General features: G+C 41.3%; 1 protein-coding gene across 1 annotated transcript in view; it reads left to right on the top strand.

Moving 5' to 3' along the window:
- hs3st1l2 (heparan sulfate (glucosamine) 3-O-sulfotransferase 1-like 2) overlaps nucleotides 1–17,679 on the top strand; it is a 28,263-nt gene extending 10,584 nt beyond the window's left edge. The window contains exons 2-3 of the mRNA XM_054611095.1: nucleotides 13,216–13,733; nucleotides 16,125–17,679. Coding sequence (XP_054467070.1) covers nucleotides 13,443–13,733; nucleotides 16,125–16,790 — 957 coding nt within the window. The 5' untranslated portion in view covers nucleotides 13,216–13,442 and the 3' untranslated portion in view covers nucleotides 16,791–17,679. The remainder of the gene's footprint in view (nucleotides 1–13,215; nucleotides 13,734–16,124) is intronic.
- The last annotated feature ends 5,123 nt before the right edge of the window (nucleotides 17,680–22,802 follow it).

A 22,802-nucleotide genomic window follows, 5' to 3' on the forward strand; every position in this document is an offset into this window, starting at 1 on the left:
TGTCCCTGTGCACAAAATCAATAGACTGAATTTCGGGACCATTTCATAAACTTCAGTGAGAATGTGTTTGTACTGATAGTCTACACGTTCCAGTGCCCTCCTGCCTCCTGGTGTCCTGTCAATTAAAATCAATCAACCCAATCTCCCATATCGACCTCCTCTGTACAGTAACAAAGTCATTAGACACGAATCCTGGCCCCGCTCCAAAAAGTTCAGATAAAATATATAATGAAAGCGAGGTCGTGGAGGGCAAACAAAACGCCTCCAGAGGGAGGAGCAGCGCTTTGGATTTGCGGGGTGACCTTGATGGATTCCAGACAGTATGGGAGCTCAAAATCACAAGCTGGGTGGCAATATGTAAGTGTGTGTGTGTGTGTGTGTGTGTGTGTGTGTGTGTGTGTGTGTGTGTGTGTGTGTGTGTGTGTGTGTGTGTGTGTGTGTGTGTGTGTGTGTGTGTGTGATGGCTCTCATTAATTCCCAGTTCCAAATACAGCCTGAGAACTGTGCCTGTGTGTGTGTGTGTGTGTGTGTGTGTGTGTGTGTGTGTGTGTGTGTGTGTGTGTGTGTGTGTGTGTGTGTGTGTGTGTGTGATGTCTCATTAATTCCAGTTGTGGTGTGTGTGTGTGTGTGTGTGTGTGTGTGTGGTGTGACAGGGAGGAAGGAGGCGGTGCGTGGGGGTTAAGTACGAAGGCAATAAAGCCATTTAAGAGTCATAAAGTGCTTGGTCAATCAAAACCGGCCCTCCTGCCAGGCTCCTCATGTCCTCTGCTGTGTGCACGCGTTTCTGTGTATGTGTGGGGCATTGAGCATGTGTGCACCCACGTGTGCGTTGGTGTGTTAGTTGTGTGTGTGTGTGTGTGTGTGTGTGTGTGTGTGTGTGTGTGTGTGTGTGTGTGTGTGTGTGTGTGTGTGTGTGTGTGTGTGTGTGTGTGTGTGTGTGTGTGTGTGTGTGTGTCGAGGCGGTGAGCGGGGCGAGCCAGTCTGGAGAGTCAGTGGGATGCTGAGCTCAAAGCGGATGCAGTGATTAGAGTGTAATTTGTACGACTACATCACAATATGTTCCCGTGTGAAAATACATGCAGTTGCATGCAGTTGCACTTAAGTCTCTGCAAGTGAGTCAGACTTTGGGTCTCATTTGTAACCACTGCAGGACGCTTCCTGTTCTGACTGCAGATAAACACTTTCTGCAACAGTTTACACTGTAAAACATGTAATAATCTAAAGTGGCCCGAGAGTTTAACTGTTAAAAAAGGAACAGAAGGGAAACGTTCTTCCCTCATCTGTTGATTTTAATTGTTTTAATCATTGTGTGTCATTTGAAAAACCATAAAGACCATAAAGAAGAAAAAATAATGCCCATAGAGAGGAGAGAGAATGAGAAAAAGACATGAAAAATGTGATCAAATGATTAACAAAGTCACATCTGTAGAACAACACTGTGAGACGCAACATGCTGTAAAGTATCTATAATGTAACCCAATTATTGTCATTATAAGACGCTCAGAGAAAATGCTCCATCAGTGTGATGACGCATTAAAATGAAACAAAAAAAGCCACACATGGAGGATGGGTCATACAAACTAGGCCTTTACAGCGTTCTTAGCCATATCTACGCAAAATGAATGCACTGTAGTTAGTAGATATCTATCCCTCAAAAGGAAATCCTGTGAAATCCACATAAACCATCACAAGGATGTATAAAGACGACAAAAAGTCATTTCTGGCAGGCGGGAGTGAAAGTGGACGTGTCACAACAACAGCGTTGTTTCCTCCAGGAGTCTGCTGTCCGTTCCTCCTGTGAAATGAGTCAACGTTGATTCATTTGTCACGTAAATTCTTTACTTAAGTGACGGCACTTCCATAGGTATTAGCCAAACAAAGATCTTATCCTAAACCTAACTAAGTCGTTTCCTGTGAAGACCGAAGTTTATTTTGAAAAGACTGTATGCATGTAACGGTGCTGGACTTTTGTAGAAAAACGAACCGTTGTATGAGGATACGTTGAACTAACACAGGATTTTCAGCCAAGAGGCCAGTGTCCCAAAGTATTGAATTATTTTGAAGTTAGGATAGTGATTTTTGTGTTTTCCACACGAATGTTATGTTGTTTACTTTTGATACTTATTATAAGGGTTTTTGTTTGTATTTGCAATAAGTGTTTACTGGAGCCATAGTCTAGTTCCAAGGGATCTTGACCAAGCTTTCAGTACGTGTCAAGTCGGATACCAGAGTCTTGGGTCTTTGGCATCACCCTAACCTGCTCTCTTCAAGTCTTCCTGTGGAACTTTTGGGACTTTAATCATTCAAATGAATGGCTAGTTTCTTTTTTATCTTGAGCATTGAGACATAGTAAAAACAAGATCAAAACAAGTATTATAAATAAGTAAATAAGTAATCACACAGTGATAAAATATTGATTAAAGCAGGCACCTAGAAAACTCTGTTTGATATTCGTGATAGCGTCACAACCGTGCAACATGCAGACATAAAACTTTACAGGTGTGTAGTGGAGTTAAATGAAGGCCGAGTTCGGAGATGGCGGGTAGTATGTGGGGAAGGGGCCACTGGTCTGATTTGGCGTTGCTGCTTGTGCGCTCCCATTGTAAGGTAGTTTTTATTCTGATATTCAAGCTTAAGTTGGGGCAATTTGACATGAAAACACTAACATGCAGCTGGCTGACAGCTGGGAGCTGGTGCAGAGTTTAACCTCACCTGCCTGAGAATTAGAGCTTCAAAGCTGAGCAGTGACGCCGCCTGTATTATGACATGTTCGTTTACTTTCTTCTACTTGCCTGCTGAATGTCAACGTTTAAATCCTGCCTGTTATATTTCAGTTCATCACTCCCTTATTGGAATAATCAGTACAGAACTACAGCTTTAGGACATAAGGAACAGTTTGTGGTTAATCAAATACGATTGGGGTGTTTTGTAAAAGAAGTCTTGACTAGTGCAGCTTCAAAAAGCCTAAAAATAGCAGCTATCCAGGGTCTCTGTCTCTCTGTGTTGACTTCAGGGCTGAACAGTTGCGACACCAATCAGACTAATCGTCCATTTTTTTTTGGCCCACAAAGCCACCAGCAGCCGGCTTGGTTTATTACCGCCGCCGTAGGGCACCTTTTGGCCGTAACACAACACCAACTGTGGCTTCATGTGAAACCACCGCCAGCCTCTCTCATCTTCCGATTCTCTCTCACTCTCTCTCTCTCTTTTTCCATCCCTCTTCTCAGCCCCTCCTCTCTTTAATAATCCTCCGTCCCTCGGGTCTACTGCCCAGGTGAGAGGGATCCAAACAGTGGTTGCCATGGTAACCCAGCAGCAGGAGGCCAAACACACCTCTCCCTGTCCCCTCTCCCATCATCCCTCACCACTCTCCTTCCTCCTCCCCCTTTTAGCAAAAACACCATCTGCTTTTTTTCCTCTCTCTTTCACACTCCGTTTTGTTTTCCTTCTGCATGTAACCCACAAAAAAAAACACAGTTCAGGACCCAGATAATATTCGGGCTCGCTGGCCCGTGATGATATTGACCAGACACAACCCCCATCTGTCGGCTCGCCCTCGTTCCAGACGCCCATATGTACACAAGTATGACACACGAATGACACTGAATTCACCCGAAAAAAAATTAAAAAAACAAGTCGATGGTGTCTGCTGACCTCGTCGATGTGCCAAAAGGGACGCACCCAAATCCTCCCATCCCTCATCCCTACAAATACCCCCCCCCCCCCACCCGAGTGTCCCGTCACTCAGTGACAGTCGGGTTAAATCCACTGTGACAGGTCAGTCTCCTCTCACTGTCAGGCCAAGCTGTCGGGGTCACTGTCACTGTGAGAGAGACCACATATATGTTCTGTCAGTAAGTGTGTCTGTCTGTGTGTGTGTGTGTGTGTGTGTGTGTGTGTGTGTGTGTGTGTGTGTGTGTGTGTGTGTGTGTGTGTGTGTGTGTGTTAACAAGGATGTTGGCAGCAGGTGTGTGAATCAGTACTGTGTGTGTCAATATGAAGATATATTGAATATGATTGAAAGGATGTGTTACGGCGAAGGTGATCATCTTTTAATGATAATCACAACAATCACGAATAGATTTCTGGTTTGTGTTGTTTGTTGCCAAAAATATCTCAAAATTGTACTACTTTACTACTTTTTAGTGAACTTTGGTGGAGGGTCAGGCCATCGGTCAATAAATGCCTCGTTTTTGGTATGAAGCAAAGCGTGAAGTATAGAAGGAAAACTTGTTTCTGGATTCTCTTTCTTCATGAAAAATCTACTGGTGAGGCCACATCTATTCCAAAATGTTCACCATTTAGTTTTTTTGTAAAACACCACGTTTAATCAAGTACTGACAAAAGCTGGATCATCATATAATCTTTCATATGAACTGTTAGTTTACTATAACTGGTTGCGAAACTCCGGTATCTGGTGGAATGGTTTCATCGAAATGAAATGATTGATGATGAAAATATTGTGCAAATGTTTTTCCACATTTAGAACACTGGTGTGCAAGACAATTCTTTGTGATATAAACAAAATATGATTTCATCTTGTGGCACTGAAGGAAAATGATTCATTTCAATAGCCACAACTCTACGGTGACAGATTTGACTTATAAACTAATGTGTTTAAGTATTATTAAATGGATTTTGAACTACTTTAAAATACAAAACATGGTCAAAAGTATGCAGAGAAATTACACGCATATGCTCTTGGATGCACACATTTGAAAGATGTTTTAACCTTGTTGGAGAAATGTGCTCTCTGAGTTGCTTCTAGTTTCAGGAAAGTGTTTTTCATTCCACGTTTTTAACTGAGATAATATGTTTTTGAACTACTCTAAGACTACATGGCATGTGCTGGGCCCTTTGCCAGGTGGGCCATGTAAACACGCACACACACACACACTCTACAGACATGCTGCAGAAATAAGAGTAGCTCGTTTGCCCCGGCCTTGTATGCCAAAACTCCTTTGAATTAGAGCAAAATTCACTTACAATCTCAGCATGCTTTGCTTTTCTGTTTGTCTCTCTCTCTCTCTCTCTCTCTCTCTCACACACACACACACACTATTACAAAAACAGCTTGCTTTTGTATGCACATACTCACGCAAAGATTCCCTTGATAAAACTGGATTTCCTAATCAGAAGCCCCCTGAGCACTTTCTGATAAAACAGCACTGAACCCCCACTTTTACACACACACACACACACACACACACACACACACACACACACACACACACACACACACACACACACACACACACACACACACACACACACACACACACACACACACAGGATAAGGAGCAGGCACATTTTGGCGTTTGATACGGTTGACCCAGATCTTGGCGTGCACGGCTGACGATGCGAGGAGGAGGAGGAGGGGAGGAGGGGGGAGGGTTATCTGGGTGTTGTGCATGAGTGAGTGAATAAGATGATGAGTGGCTGAAAGGGTGGTGGGCGTGGGCCGAGTGGCTGCTTAGAGATTTCTACTGTCTAATTTGAAAACCAGCAGGGGGGCTGTTGGGTAAAAGACGGACAGAACTCAGCAAAGGTCAGAGCGAGAGAGATAAACACAGAGAGAGAGAGAGAGAGAGAGAGAGCCAACACATAAAATAAATGATAAAATAACATGAGGTGAGGAGAGGCTTTCAGCAGCCGCTAAACACCCCCTTTTTCCCGTCTGCGAGCCATGATGGAGGTCCGTGTTATGGAGCTACTGTATTTGTAAACTGACAACACTGACGTGTGCTGCTTTTAGCCAAAATAATCTAATCACTTACAATTGGCAAATAAAAAACTGTAGCTAAGAATCAGTTTCTTAAAGGTTCTGTTTTGGATTTGAGGGAATAATTTGGTAGAAATATAGTACAATATTCCAAGTACATTTTCTTAATGTATAATCACGGCGTCAGATAATAATAATAATATTTTGTATTTATGTAGCCTATTTCATACAGAATATGTAGCTCAAAGTGCTGCACATTTAAAAAATAAAATAAATTTAGGCGCAGATGAGAAAACGCTTGCATGTGTTGTTCTAGAGAGGAACAAAGTGCATTTTTTTTGTCGGGACATTCTGCAAACATATTACATATTCGGAGTGCTTGTGGTTTAAAGAGTATCCCTGCGTGCACAGTCTTAGTATTTCACCAGTGCACATGATATAGTTATGACTCCCTATGCATGCTTTGGCTGCACAGACAAACTTCTGAGAGAGAGCTTAAAAGAGAGAGAGAGAGAGAGGAAGAGGCTCATGTCAGGACCGACCTCTGTTTTTCACCCTCTTTATGGATTCCTCTCGACTCTGAACCCCTCTCAGGAAAAGATCAAATCTTCCACTCATGGATAAACTTAGACTATCTCTCCCCAGGCCTCCCGGTACCTGGAGCAGGGTGCCTCCAACTGCTCGCACTGATAGACAGAGTGCGAAACTCCTTGACGGGAGACGGGAGAGATGTTTTTCCACTCTCTCGTCCACTCTTTCATCTTATCTGTGAACTTTTGAAAGAGCTGGCAGCTGATAGGAGGCATTCTTGGGCTTAAAAAGGACTTTTATCGTGATGGGAGAAAGAAAAAAAAGGAGAAAACTGGACTCGTAGAATATATTGAGTATCTTTTTTCTGTACTCATACTTCATCAAACAACTTAAAACCACCATCCAAATCCTCGCTGTTCTTTGTCGTCCATCTTCTCGGCATCGGACAGATTTGGAGGCATGACTGATTCCCGTCTCTCTCACTCAGATGGCTTCATCTATTTTGATTACAGACCCCCCTCAGAGTGTTGGCCATCTTCTCTGCAGGCGGGTAATGCGGGATGAGAAATAGGACCAGCCTTTTTTTTTTATTTCTTTTTTTTTTATAACTGAAAAGCAATCACGTCTGTGGATGTGTGATGTGTATTGTGTGCCGTAACCAGCGAGCGTGATTGGCCGAGAAAGGTATACATGGAGACAAAACAGAAAAAACAGAGAGAGAAGTTTGCAGGTAAAGAAAGACAAATGGCTGAGGAAATGAAGGTGAGACCCGGTAAATAAAAAGAGAAAGGCGATGAGTCAAGAGAGTGAAAGAGAGATGGATGATGGGGGGGCTTGAATAAAAGAATGAAGAAAGGAAGGAGCACAGAGAGAGTTTTATCACACTCTCACAGCCTTGGTGATATGACAGGCTTGGCAATCCACCATGCAACCCCCTACCAGGGACAATCTTCTTTGCTGCCTTAGACACACACACACACACACACACACACACACACGCCATGTGCACCACAGCCCCATCCTGCCTCCCTGCCACCCTCCGTCTCTCCATAAAGGATAATCCTTCCACCGACCCCCCCTAAATACCATCGCTCAGTTAAAAAGATATTTCCAAGGGCCTGGATCGGAGGCGGTCCCATGCTGCGTGCTCACACAAAAGGCAAAGGCACTATGCAGATGACACGAGATACACATACACCAAAACTTATAAGATACACAAACTCTCCCGATACGCAGATGACAGCATCTGCCGTTCACAGATAATTACAATCCGACCTCCTCTCTTTTCCCTTTTTCCTTCTCTTCTCTCCATCTCCTCCAGCCCGGATAGATTACTTGTATTCATCAATATGGAGACTTCACGCATCATTGACATCCTGGCGTTGTTGTTGTTGTTGTTGTCGTCATTTGTGCTCCCCATCCATGCTGGCTAATGAGAGTCACAAGGAGCGATGAGCGGACTCTCAGCGACTCGTGTGAGCCTCATGGAGCAGGGCTGAGAGGCTGACAAAGAGCTCACGGTGGTGATAAAAAAAGAAAAGAAAAAAAAAAAAGAGTCGTCCAGCCGTTAAGTGGAGCTAATGAAGTCGGCCATTTTGTTTGGATTTTGTGATATTTGCACCAAAAAAAATAAGTGTCCCAAAATCCTTTACAATTCTGAAGTAGAGCCAGTTAAGACCTGTGTGCAGATGATTCAGAACGAACAGTAGAAAATACATTCAAACATAGATACAGACAAATTCACATACCAGAAATTACAAAGAAGAAACTAAATAGAAATGTCCTAAGTGAAGTGTGATGTGTTCCCCTGAAAAAGTATATTTCAAGGGTTATTGAGTGATGGTGATGAGAAATTGTAATATAAATTTATAGTCTTGTTTTGAGACAAATTTCTACAAAGTATTAAGTGCAAATACATTTTTTTATAATCTTATTGACATATGCTGAAGAACAAAGAATGGACTAAATTAAAGCAAGTATTTTAGAGTGAAGTGAAGGAATTTTTTCAAAATTGCTTATTTATCTACTTATTTATCTACTACAAAATTGCTTATTTATCTACTACAGCAAAATTGTAGCGAATCGAGCAAAGGCCCCTTTTTGACATGTAAACAGGGCTTTTTCTCATTTCTAAAGCCGATCCTGTGTCATTTCCAATTCGTGAAGATTAGAAGTTCATTCGCTCAAAAATATTTCAGGGCAGGAAGGTGCGCTTGTGTTTTATTTATGAGCAGCTAAGAGGCTGCTGCAGGGCATCCCCATTAGCATGGTGCCAGGGTTTGTTAACGCAACCCCATTAACAGGGATTCAAACGAGACACGAAGAAAGAAGTCAAGGAGCAGGCGGGGGTAACGGAGAACAAAAGGTGAGGGTTGAAGAGGACAAGGAAAGGTGAGAGGGAGGGAGGGAGGGAGGGAGGAGGGAGAGAGAGGAAGGTCATGAGGAGAGTTGTAAGCAACACAGTTTGACAGCAGGGGAATATTCCAGCTAACGGGAGTCACAAGGGACTCACGCTACCACTGTGCAACACACACACACACACACACACACACATCTACACACAAACCTCCCAAAAGATTCCCCTCTTTGTCTCTGTTACACACACACACACACACAAAAAAATGTGCACACTTCACTCTATGATTGGCACCAGCCCTCAGTTTGCCACTTCACATCAAAATGATGAGTGCAGATGCTCTGAATTTTGGCATTTCGTTCTGCTCGCTGCCAGCAGCTAATGTACATGAGTCAGAGTTCACATATAGGACATTTGAGACCGGTTGAATTCACAGAGAAGTGTTCAAATGACATAAGTGACTTCTAGATATACAGCCCAGTAATGGCAGGTTGTGAAAAAGTCACGAAATGCAGTCTATTGGTTTTGTGTAAAGGGACATGATTTTTTTTTTTTCCGTTTTGCACAGCACAAAAAGAATTTCAACGGAAAGTCAATTTTGATCCTTATTCGTGGTGGACACACAAATTAAATGCATAAACATGACTAAGCAACAATTAGAGCAAGTGACGTACTTTATAATATCCAAAAAAGACCAGTTTCGGTGGATGGGTTCAACAAACAGGACTTTCAACCAGAAGACTGGTGTTTGATACCGCATTTTGATTGTGGTTTTGTTGCCTAAACCTAACTTTTTTATCGTAATGTCATCCCAAAAAAAAGAAAAGGTTGTGCCAAGGGACAAGAAAAAAAATCTGTGTCCCTGTACACGAAAACAATAGATTTGATTTTGCGGCCATTTCACAATCTGACTGTGTTGCGATAAAGAAACATTTGATTAAACAGCCTGGTGTTCCTGCTGCCGTTTGTATTCTGGTCATATCGTACAAAACAGTGAAGGGAGGCTGCAACAATCAAAAATCTTTTTCAAACATAAGAAACATCAAAATGATATTGATTTTAATGCCAACTGTGCAATTTCACAAATCCTATTATATCTAGCTTAAACAAAACCAGAAACTCATTCTTCAGTTTGGCTGAAGCCGGTCATAACTTGCACATAAACAGAACATGCACTCATCGGTCGTACAGGCTTCAATGGAAGTGAATGAGACAGAGATCCTTTAGACATCCACTGAGAATCAGGTGAGTCGACAGCTGCAAGCCGACTAAACCACTGAACTACGTCCAGATGTTTAGATGATGACAAGGAGCCACAGATGGAATTTTAATGGAGCGCTGTATTTGGTTTGCCGCACGGATTGGTTTAAGGGTCTTCCGGTAATTTTGGTCTTCACTTGGAGCCATGTCAGACCACAGTGAATGATGACTGTGTGAGGAGAGCACCATTGTGGTGATGTCTTGACTTATTTTGGAAGTTCCTTTTTTTGGCTTAAAGTCTGTTAGATGTAGTTAAATAATTATATGGTTTCGACTATTTTTTTTCCAGGCGTATTGTTATGGATTTTTTCCCAAGGGGATGGAAATGTCGGGTCATTTATAAAACGTCATGATTTTATTTCACCTTGGGGCAAATACTTCACATCATATGCAGCCTCTAAATTCGCAACAATGTATTTGTAGTAGAAAGTCAAATGGGATAAAAACAACCTTCAGCTATTTTCATAATAAAATACAAAAAGCTGGCTTTGATTTTATAGATATGAAATAATTGTACAATCTTCATAACAGACAAAAAGAAGAAACCATTTAATCTTCCTCTGGAAAAAAAAAATCTTGTGTCATGCAACAGTTCTTGGATTTGCACTTTAATTGATCTCACTTGATCAGCTGGTCTAACACAGAAGAAGCAGAAAATATTAGAATAAATGTGGCAGAAGCTTGTCCTCACTGAAACACTGAAGTGAACAGTTACCACACCCATAACACCTACATCAACACACTCCTTTGCATTAAACTCCCATTCACACTCAACGAGGGATGGCAAAGGTTGCAACATCGATGACGACAATGTCGCCAAGCCGGGGGATAGCACAGAAGGTCAGGGGTGCACCGACGCTCCCTGGTGGTGCAATTAACGCTCCTCTGCAGGAACAACGCTAGACCGCGTTCCTCCTCTGAACCAGAACATTGTTGCACTAATTAATAAGTCAGTCGCATCAGGGCGGCTTCAACATAACAACAACAGGAAAATCAGAAGAACAAGAGGAGGGGTGAACGATAGGAAAGAACGCCTCACTTAAAGTTTTTATCACTGTTAAAAACATCTGAAAGCTATTTGATTTAACCATTTTGTTTTGGTAGTGTATTGTCTGATTCACCTGCTCTTTGATAACATTTAAACTCATAAACATCGCAGGAAAATGTTAGATTTTTAATTTCAGTCCTTTAAAAATCAAAGAGCAAAAGCATCTTTTTAAATCCTGCAGGGAAAAAATTACAATCATAGAAGCCAAAGTACAAATGTCTTTCCTTCCAAAGCAGCTTAAAAGACCAGAATGCAATGCAGCAACAGTGTTTGCTAACAAGTAAATCCTGATATAAACAAATTATGAACAGCTTTAGAGGGATTTTGTTGTCCACTTGGCTGCGCGTAATAAATGGAAACTCCTACCTTTTCTTGACTGGAATAAGTCCCTCTCCTGCCCTTACTATGGTTTCACCACCTCAATAGTTTTCTGACATCGTGAGAGAGAAAACACAGGTGTATATAATGACGTTAACGATACACCACTGCAGCCATCGTTAGATTAGTTACACCTGTAATATAAGTTCGAAACTGAGTGTGATGAGTCAAAAAATGTAAAAAAAAAAACAATCAAACCTTGAGTTTAAAGCAACACGCTCACACAATAACCGAAAATTTTGAAATCCCCAAAAGAAACAAAAAGTTTGTGCACAACAATGCAAATTACAACACCATTATATTCATCAAAAAATGTTCCTTTCTTTACAAAGAACAAATGAAAAGAAAGCCAGCAAACCCACGTAACTGCATCCTTATCTGTCAGAACATGATAAATGAGACAATAACTATAAAATGCTCTGATATATTTATGGAAGCCTTTAAATAAACACTGAGCTTGAACGTGCGCTGCGATCTTTATTCATCTTTCATGTGGACAGAGCCAGGCTAGCTGTTTCCGCCCGTTGCCAGCCTTTGCGCTAAGCTAAGCTAACCGTCTCCTGGCCGGGGAGTCGATCCTCTCTGGTCAAAGAAAGCCAACAATCTTGAACTATGGACGATGTTTCTGTGGGAATCTTCAGCGCTCATGGAAGTGATGTTTATTATGTCCTGTTGACCTGTTATGCTTGTCAAAGTGTGGACGACAATGTGACTACATGTCTTAAGGTGTCACTCTTAGTCCCGGCATCACAACAGAAAACTAAACCTCTGTTTCACACTTCTATTCCTTAAAAGACATTCACCCCAAGGAGATGTGGAGAACACTGGCCTGTGGTGGAGCAGCTGATCTGTTGTGTGCGAAACACATGGTGGTCTACGTGCCTTGCTCAAGGGCAAGCCTCTCACTAGTCACTGTCTCTGTTTAAATATATATTTGAACATCTGTGCCCTAGAACAAGGTTGACCACGGGTTTGTTTTGGTTTATATTTGATGCTCGGATGACGGAGGATCAGCTGATTCTTGAAATGCATGTGAAGAATGTGGGTTTTCTAACATTTAAACATTTTGAAAACCTCCCCAAATACAGATTAAACCAAACTGCAATCATAATCACTGAAGCTCTACTTCTATGCTGTAAAAACTGGTGCAGCGGAACTCAGAGGGGTGCCAGTGCTCCTCGGGGTCGCCCCTAAACCTCATAGCAGCATTCATTTTCAATGCATCTCATCTTCTCTTCTTCTCTCCGTGCTTTAGATGTAGATTAATATTTCAATATCATCTGGGACTTTGTAAAATGGCACATTAGAGTGCAGAGACATCTCAAGACATATGGGATCAGGAAACAGTTGAGCAATCGTGTGCGTGGAGCTGTGTGAGATGAAAAGAACTCTATTATAATACACCCTTAAATTCTGGGAGTGACGGCGATACTCCACCCTCCCCCACCTCGGAGCAAACATTTCATAATTTCTATTATTTTATGCAGAAGGTGTGGCGAATATAGTTGGTCGGGAAACACCTATTTCTTCCAAGCTGTGCATCTTCAGGAGACCTTTTGCTGTATTTGTATCAGAAGACGAGCATGTTGTCATGTTAATACAATATTCACACCAAACTAGTATGATAGTTCCAGACACAAGACAAAACATTAATCTACTTCTCTGTTGTTGCTAATTTTTATGCTTTGACAATTCTGTTTCCTCTTTTAAGAGCTGCAGTCTTTATATGTCGTAAAAATGTATTCAAATAAACTTGATTAAAAAACGCCGAAATACGATCTCAGTTGCATTAAAGAGGACCGAACATTTCTTGTTTATTAGCAGAATTTATTCCTTTTCTACTTTGCATTTAAAAGAATAAAGTGGTTCGTGAGGCAGCAAAAATGGACGCTAACCTTTTTTTTTCTTCTTTTCTCATAGGTTGTCCATCTGAAGAGCTTCCTCCAGAGGCCCCCTGCTGACTGATAACAAGCACTTATTCACAGCTTCATGAGTGTGTGCACATAACCTCCACTCCACCTCTCTCTCTGTGTGTGTGTGTGTGTGTGTGTGTGTGTGTGTGTGTGTGTGTGTGTGTGTGTGTGTGTGTGTGTGTGTGTGTGTGTGTGTGTGTGTGTGTGTGTGTGTGTGAGTGTGTGTGTGGCACCATGCTGTGGACAGTGATACTAGCGCTGCTGGTGCTTCTGCTGCTGCAGACTCAGCTGTGTGTGTGCTTAAGGGAATTACGCAGCGGGCGGTCCAGCTCTCCTGCCTCCTCCTCTTCGTCATCCTCTTCGTCATCCTCTTCGTCATCCTCTTCCTCCTCCTCCTCTTCCTCGTACAATGCCACCCAGCTGCGGCTGCCCGGAGCGATTATTATTGGCGTGCGGAAAGGCGGCACCAGAGCCCTGCTGGAGATGCTCAACCTGCACCCAAACGTGGAAGTGGCGAAGGCCGAGGTAAAAGACTAATAATTGTGTAACCACCAGGGGTGGAAAGTAACTGAGTAGATGTACTCCAGTACTATACATAAGTACAATCCCTAAAATTGCAGCGTGACCAAACTTGTGTTCACTGATGCATTCACCTTGAGACTCCTCAACCATATATAGTGAAGTTATATGCAGTGCCATCTACAATATTAAAATGTTGCTCAAAGGTTACTACATTAATAATCTACAGTGTGAAAGAGACCCTTCTTCAAAATGAGTGCTTTTAGTTTTGAAACTTATATATATATATATATTCTTTCCTCCAATACTTCCTGTACTTTTATTTAATGCATGACTTTTACCTCTACGTGACTCTTGTTCTATGATAGTATTGCTACAAGTACTTCAGTAAAGAATTTTACTACTTCTTCCACTTCTGACATTATCACACACGACCAAATACAATCTACTGCCAGGAACCATTACATTTAAGTCAGACAAAGTTACACCAATGCACTGAGTCTTTTATTTTTTTTATTTTTTTGAATAGATTTGGCTCAAAGAATCCCTTAAGAATTCTTCTCGGAAGAAGTAATTCAAACTGCACTTTTAACCTTTAAATCCTATTAGAGGGAAGTGAGAGCCAGCTGCAAACACACACGAACATCATTTCTAAGAAGAGTCAACAAGTTTGGACATGTAAGGTTTGGTAGGTAGAGGGAGCTGACATCCAGTAATTGGATGTTAAAAATCAGCTGATGCATCAGCGACCCACTGATCCTGCAGCGTGAAATAAACACTAAAAGCAGATTAGCTGATGCAAGCGTGACGTCAGTGCTTGAACTGATAAAACTGCTTCATTGATGCACTTAATAAAGGTACTGATGTTCTTTACTTATCCTCCTTTTCACCCAATAAACCCTGATTTTTCCAACCATAAACAAGGTAGTTTTCTTATAAGATTATGTTTTTTTTTATCCAAGCTGCTGCAACTGTATCATTTAATCCTTTTATAGATTAAGGTTAACCTGTGAACATGTTCAGGTGAATCTGTGTCCCACTCTACGTGAGCTTTTCCCCCTATTATCATCATCAGTGCAGAGCGGCACACAAACAATGAGAACAAAGTCAGCTCAGCCTTTTATGTGTTTTGTACTTACGGGGTTATGACAGATGACGGGCGTCTCGTCCCGAAGAAGATGCACAGAGAGAAATCCCGATCAGGGTAGTTTGAGGTGAAGACTGCAAAGATGGAAAGCTGGCGGGAAGGAATAGATTGGTTTGGACAAGACGGGGACAGAATGAAAAAGAGTTCAGCGTCTCATAGAAACATTTCTCATCCCTACACATTCGTTCAGTACCGCTGAGGTGAGACATTACAGGCATTTCATGTGCTGGTCAGGTTTGAGATTTTGGGCTATTTTGCTATGTCTTCTTTCAGACTAGTGGAAAGAAAACATAAAAAATATACATTTAGGTGTTTTTCTTACTTCTTTGTGTATTTGGGCCTGTCGATGTCTCCTAAATTCACCAAAAGTTGCCATTAGATAATGCATCATATGTGTATTTAAAGATAATATTTCAGAAAACTGTTATTATTCATCTGGGGAAGTTTCATAGTGATATCTGTTAGTTTCTTTGTTTTTTACCTTACTCACCTGTCTTCAAATGAAAGTAATTTTACAAAACATATATTTAAAGGTAATTTCCTCTAAATTAGTTTTTTTTAACACTGTGAGCCAGGATTCTCCACTCCAGCAGCACTTACATACACCAAACTTTCCAGTTTCATTCCTATCTATATTCTGAAGGTTATCACAGAGGGGTTTGTTCATATATCATTCATATCTTGATTTATACAACAGTTTATTCCTTAAAACTCGAAAATGGGTTGTTCTCCGGTTGTGTTTTCTGATTCATGGAATGATTAAAAAGAGAAATCCAAAATCCCCTCTGGAGAAAACCTTTGATTCTAATATTTCAACAAAACGAAACATGAATTTTGAACCTAGCTTCATCCAATGTTCATATTCAATCCAATTCCTGCTCTAGAGATGTATGCAGATTAGCGTATATTTTATAAGAGAATGCCTCTTTTGCATATTTAAACATACGATTTCAGGAAACTTAAAAAGAAAATAATTGTCTGAAGGAACCCATCATATTTTATCTATTTTTTTTTATTTCTTATTTTTCAAATGTACAGCACTTTGAGCTACATAGTCTGTATGAAATGAAAGATTATTATTATTATTATTATTATTATTATTATTATTATTATTATGTAAGTAGTTAAACTTAATCCAATTCATCTGGGGTGTCTCTCATTTAAGATACCCCCTCATTAATAAGTCACATTTTATGGACACGCTCTGCTGTCCTTGTCTTCATTAACTCCACCTTCTGTCCCGCTGTCAGGTGCACTACTTCAACGTGGAGGAGCACTACCGCCGAGGCCTGGCCTGGTACCGAGCCCAGATGCCCCTCACCCTCCCTGGTCAGCTGACGGTGGAGAAGACCCCCGGCTACTTCGCGTCCCCTCAGGTTCCTGCACGCGTCTGGGACATGAACCCCGCCGTCCGCTTGCTGCTCATCGTCCGGGACCCGGCGGAGAGGCTGGTCTCCGACTACACCCAGGTCCTCCACAACCGCCTGACCCGCCACAAGCCCTACCAGCCGCTAGACGAGCTCCTGATCCACAAGGGCCACATCGACCCGGGTTACAAGGCGCTGCAGCGGAGCCTGTATTACCAGCATCTGGCCCGCTGGCTGGAGGTCTTCCCCAGGGAGCAGATCCACGTGGTGGACGGCGACGCGCTCATTCAGGATCCCTTCCCCGAGCTGAGGAAGGCCGAGAGGTTTCTGGACCTCCAGCCCCGGATAAGCCCCGACAACTTCTACTACAACACCACCAAGGGCTTCTACTGCCTCCTGTCTGCCGGGCACGACAAGTGCCTGGACGAGTCTAAAGGCAGGCCGCATGCGCCGCTGAGCACCCAGGCCTTTAAGAAGCTCTGTCGCTACTTCAGAAAGCCCAACAAGTTGTTCTTTGAAATGGTGGGGAGGTCGTTTTCCTGGTGCTGAACCAGCAACTGTGGACACCAAACACCTCGAACAATGGCAACACATTCAGGGACACAGAGATAGAGAGACAAAAAAGTGGTTTGTGTGTTTTTTGTAGGTAGATGAGTGGAAAGATTTGTAGTCATGAACATCTCTTGTTGTTGATACCTACTCAGGTAGAAATGTGGCCAACTAGAGCAGCACATACAGTGTGTGTGTGTGTGTGTGTGTGTGTGTGTGTGTGTGTGTGTGTGTGTGTGTGTGTGTGTGTGTGTGTGTGTGTGTGTGTGTGTGTGTGTGTGTGTGTGTGAAGATGTGTGGAGAATTGAAACTGCTAAGGTTGAACACGTGGCCAACACAAACCTTTACCACAACCAAACTGGTGCCTCCTTGGATGGATGGACTGGTGCAACGTTGCTTTGACGACCGTGCCATACGCACACGAAAAACACAACTGACTGCTTGTGAGCGCTCATCTGTGTGGTGGTAAAAGAAGATGTGCAGACTTTAAAGTGATGTATAAATAGTGGTGAAAAGATGGTTTGATTCATTCATTGTTGCACTATGAACTCTAATTGTATAAATGAAAGTAAATCGAGGTTCAATGTGGACGATTTTAAACAGAAACCAACTCTCCTTGATTTTTTTTTTCGACATTTGTAACGTGTGTGTGCTAATAGAAATGTTTTAGTTGAGTCATTCTGTTTACTTCATTTTTTTGTTGTTTTACAAGATTGACTTTTAGAGAAACGTTAAGTGAAAATACCTTCTTTTTTTACTTCTTTTGAAAGTAGCCACCTTGAAAGCTTGATTTTGGCTTCTTTTTTAATTTCAAGGCCAATGTAGTACTATCGCTTGTTTGTGGGGGTTTTTTTATGAAAATGTCCTTCTAATAAATGTATTCAGTCCAACCGTCTCCTGTTTGGTACCAGACTGCATTAAAGGTTTTACTGGTTTAAAAACATCAAACATAAAGTCACTGACAGGTCTCTCTGAGAGCTCCTCTCTCTCCCTCTCAAAGTGCATGAAGATGTTCTCTGTCAGTGTGATCTAACGTGTTCTTTACATCGACGATCAAAGGGCGCCTGCGTTTCTTTTCATGGTGATGTTATTCCTGTCGAGGAATTACCCCGAGTTTCACCACTCCACTGTAACAAATCACACCAGATAGGCCACCTGAATCCTGGCTTTACCCAAAGCCAGGATGGATTTAATTCAGTTAATCTGGAACAAGCAGAAAAATTTAAATCATAGGATTAAAGAACAGGTGGACTGTTTTTACCCCAGATACTGTTTTAGTTTTATGTGAGACTCGCTGCATCACAATCCACTAGACAGGATGTGTGGTTAAACTCTTGTTTTAAGCCGTCCTAAACAGGAATAAATCAGCCAGCAAACTCCAGTTTTGAAAAGTGAAGAAAATGCAGAAGTTGATTCAATTGAGAAAACAAAGGGTCCCCAAAAAATGTATTCTGCAGCACCACAATTGTGAAAATTTCCTTTAATGTTGAATTATAAAAAAATCGGATTTCGGACTGTTGGTCCGACAAAACAAGACAATTTAAGACGTCACTTTGAGTTTAAGGAGATTGTCATGGGCATTATTCACTATTTTCAACATTTTATACACCAAACAAATGATTTAGTGAGAAAAGAATTGGCCGCTTAATCTGTAATCGAAATAATCAATAGACCACCTAGTTGGATTTATACATTAGATTGTGTATGAGAAGTGGACGTAGCCGCCGTGACGTCACCCATTGGTTTCTGGACTTGTTTTTGAAGCCTTGAATTCGGCATTACGGATATCACCATCTTGAATTATTGGAACCAGACGTGACACGAGAGGGTGGAGCTAAGTATGAACGCTGAACAACAAGTTATTAGGCTACCAGAATGTTACAAGTACCTTTCATGAACTGAAAACACACTGTGAAAGGATTGAAGTTCTCAGACAAAAACAAGGACAACTCCCAGATGGGACAACGCCGTTGTAGCGACCTGTCAATCACAAGGTAGCCCCGCCCTAAAGCCTTCAACTTGCATTCTCTCTAATGGCCATCAGGGGGCGACTGATGCAAAGAAGTCTATGAGAAAATGATCTCAGTTGATTTATTCCCTCAGTAAACATAGTAAACATGAGTTTATGGTCTCAATCTCTAGTTTAAACCATCCATTTAGTAAATTATGGTCCATTAAGAGTCAAATAGGCCATAAATCAGGGTATGCTTTAGGGCGGGGCTACCTTGTGATTGACAGGTCGCTACAACGGCGTTGTCCCATCTGGGAGTTGTCCTTGTTTTCCACTTCTCATACACAATCTAATGTATAAATCCAACTAGGTGGTCTATTGATTATTTCGATTACAGATTAAGCGGCCAATTCTTTTCTCACTAAATCATTTGTTTGGTGTATAAAATGTTGAAAATAGTGAATAATGCCCATGACAATCTCCTTAAACTCAAAGTGACGTCTTAAATTGTCTTGTTTTGTCAGACCAACAGTCCAAAAAGCTTTCTGAAATATAATTCAACATTAAAGGAAATTTTCACAATTGTGGTGCTGCAGAATACATTTTTTAGGGACCCTTTGTTTTCTCAATTGAATCAATTATCACAGTGGAGTTAAGCTCAAAATCTAACATGAAGAAAGAGCTTGCCACACACCAAAAACACTTTGTGAAATGTATAAGATTTAATCCAGTCCAGAGTATTTTAGGATTGCATGTGTCTGCCTTTTGACTTATTGATGGAGGATTTACTTTTTTAAAACAGAACCTAAACAAGCGTCCAAAAACGATTTCTTGCAGGTTTTTACTGATGATGGTTTCATGCTGAGGTGAAACGTTTTCCTAGATCTTTTCATCAGTCAAACATTAAGACTACATCATGTGTTTTCTGATTTCAAAATCAAGATTTAACATCCCTCATGACAACTTGTTTCAAGAAAATCAGTTATCCTGAATGCATCTTTTTTTGTGCAACGCAGGATTTCTTTTTTCATTTCCTCAGAAAATGCTCATTAACACATCCAATACTTTTAGAATTCATTACAAGTTGAATGGTAACTCTTGTTGCAGCATCCAGCAAAAGAAAACTTTTCTGAATTATGACCTGAACCGTTGTCAATGTGTTGTGCGGTGCTTTTCAGGCGTCTCCTCCTCACTGCAGAAGAGAATGGGAGCTGAAGGCTGACCTCTGAGTGTCCTCCTCCCCACCGTCCTCTAGAGAAAACTGTAAAAGACAGAGAGAGACAGAGAGATGTAAGAATAAACAAATGATTCTCGCTCTTTGAAGATGTGAGGCGGCTGCGTCTTTCATGTGTTTCCCTGCTGAGGCTCGCGCTCATGTGGACAATACGCCTCGTCTCACATCTGATCAGAGAAAACTTCCTGTGTTGGGATTCCTGAGTTTGCAGAAGCTTCGTAACCAACTTTATCTGGTGGTGTTTCTCTGCATCAGCTTCATCTGCAGGATTAGATGTTTTATTTGTCAGATTTTATGCATCCTTGTGTTTCTGTTGCACGTCCTAGAGATAAACTATTAGTTACGCTGAGTTTTTGGAGTTTTTTAATCTGAAGATCCAAGATGGTTATCGCTGCTTGTTATGTGACAGTAATACACTTTTCCCACGAAAGCTACAATCCCACTTGTGAATTTTTAAGCTTTCAGGTGTTTTAAAGAAGGTGGTTGCTAACAAGTGGATAAATAAGACTACAAAACGTCATCACGCCGAACACTAGTCCGCCTTTACAGCCTTGTTGTGTTTAAACTAGCAGTCATGCGACCGTGGTGTTAGTTCATAGGCTAACGTTAGCTTAATAATTCTGCCGATTCATCAACCATTAAACTGGTGGTCATTTGAGACAAAACATGTGAGTAACACATACGTTGGTTTGCCACAGAGTTTATTTTCTGCAATAATCAGAAATCAAATCCCATTGGCTTTTTGTCAAGGAAACCACTTCCTGGTTGGCTAACAAAAATGCACCATCCCTGCAGCACTCTATTATATTATATATACTCTATGATTATATTGCCAGTAGTTTTCTGGTTTGCCACTTTGACATCATGTATCGGTGTTACGTCGACGTCTGTTCCCCCATCCAGTAGTGTTTCCGTCCTGTTAAAATGATCAGAATGACCAGAAGTAAACGGTGAAATTGTTACAGTGGTTACTTAGTTATTCAGTCTCTCTTTCCATCCTTTAAAACCAGAGTTGGTGATTGCTGGAACAAGTGAAAAGACTAACAAAGACTGTTGATGCGTTTTATTTTTGTTCCAGTTGAGTTTGAATGAAGTTTGTTTTATGACGATCAGCAAAGTCTGGAGTCTGGTGGCTTTGAGGAGACGGTATTAAATGTATGTTTTGTACGTTTATAAATCATAATAATTGTCCAAGTGCCTGTTGATTTTATTTTGTATTCATTCACTTCAACGCGTGCACCTGGTTGTCATGATAAATACCAATAGAAAACGACTGCAAAGTCATTTGTCCTGAAAACTAATTCCGATTGCAACCGTGAAGTCCAAAGCCAGATGTTATATGTTTTTTTGTCCAGCAGAAAAGGGGCTTAATAGTTAGTTTTAGCTACATGAATAGTTCTAGGGATGCTTTGTGATCCCCTGACTTTTCCTCTAGCGCCACCATGGGACTTACATTTGTGATTATGAGTGAAATGTAACGCACATGGACGAAGTTTGGCCTCAAGAGTTAAGTTTTGGCAACAAACCCACTTGGTTGTGTTTAGAAAAAGACCTAGGTTTGGGTTAAAAATTGTTAGGGATTCAGTAGAAAAGGACCCACTAGCAGACACACAGCTCTTGGTTCAGAGTAGATTTAATTTAGCTCTCAAGCAAAAATCCAAAAACAGTCTCGTAGTCAACAGAGTCCAAGGCAAAGGTATCCAAAACACAGAATCCAAACAGGGCAGGTCAAAATCAGGCAAAGGTCAAAAATCACAGGCAGACAGAATATAACAAGATTAACGGAACGCTGGAAAGGCTCAGGTATTAACTGGCACGATCTGGCAGAGACTCCACCGGGCTTAAATACCCACAAACCAATCACCACAAACAGAAATCAGGTGTGCACACAAAATGGCGGGAAAACAAACAAAGACAGGGTGGAGTCAGGGCCACATGACTTTTCAAAACAAAAACAGAAAACACATGACAACACCACATGATCAAAGTGTAAACAAAAAGCACATGTTGCTGGGAAAACATAAACTCAAACAGCACGGTTACTAACAAAAAATGATCCCCTAATGGCAGAATTTCCTTGAGGAAAACTTCTCCCAGTGCAAAATGTAAATGGACAACGTGACTCAGATTTGAGGATTTATCATGCAAAGACGAGTTGGACTGTGCAGGTTCACAGAACGACTGCGTAATCACTGCTGCTCTCGCAAAGGTCAGTCCTCTTGGTGTCGCAATAAGATCCTCGCTGATTCATCACTCCTCTGAGTCAGACATGAGTAAACCAAACTTTGTTTTAATAAGCCACAGTTTTCTGTTCCTGTCACCCTTAGAGCTGCGTGTTCTTCTGCAGTCGCATCACTCATCTCTTCCACATCATTTGCAGCTCAAATGACAAAGAGATGTTCTGACACTTCCAGCCAGTGGGAACTGCAAAGGACATAATGAGACGAGCTTGACGCAGAGGTGTTGTTGGGATGCAAAGAAGTAAATCCGTAGTTAGACTGCTTTAAGTTTCTCTCAAGGAACAAAAGTTCATGAGACATCTTATGAGTGATTATGAAGATAAAGAATTGCTGCAAGAGTGAGGTTGTTATAGATTTATAAATAAGCCTGAATATGTTAAATAAACAAGCGTGAAGATTCAGACAATCACAGTTATTCAAGTATTTTTAAAGAAATAGTTTGATATTTTGGGAAATTTACTTGAATATTAGATGAACAAGTTGTCATTTACATTTTTCTTTCTTGTACAGCTTGAAAAAAACTAAATGTTACTAATCTGTGCACTTTAGAGGTGATGATAGGCAAATATCGACAAAGCCAGGCTAGC

Source organism: Anoplopoma fimbria, chromosome 13 (assembly GCF_027596085.1).
Source record: "Anoplopoma fimbria isolate UVic2021 breed Golden Eagle Sablefish chromosome 13, Afim_UVic_2022, whole genome shotgun sequence".
Lineage (NCBI taxonomy): Eukaryota > Metazoa > Chordata > Actinopteri > Perciformes > Anoplopomatidae > Anoplopoma > Anoplopoma fimbria.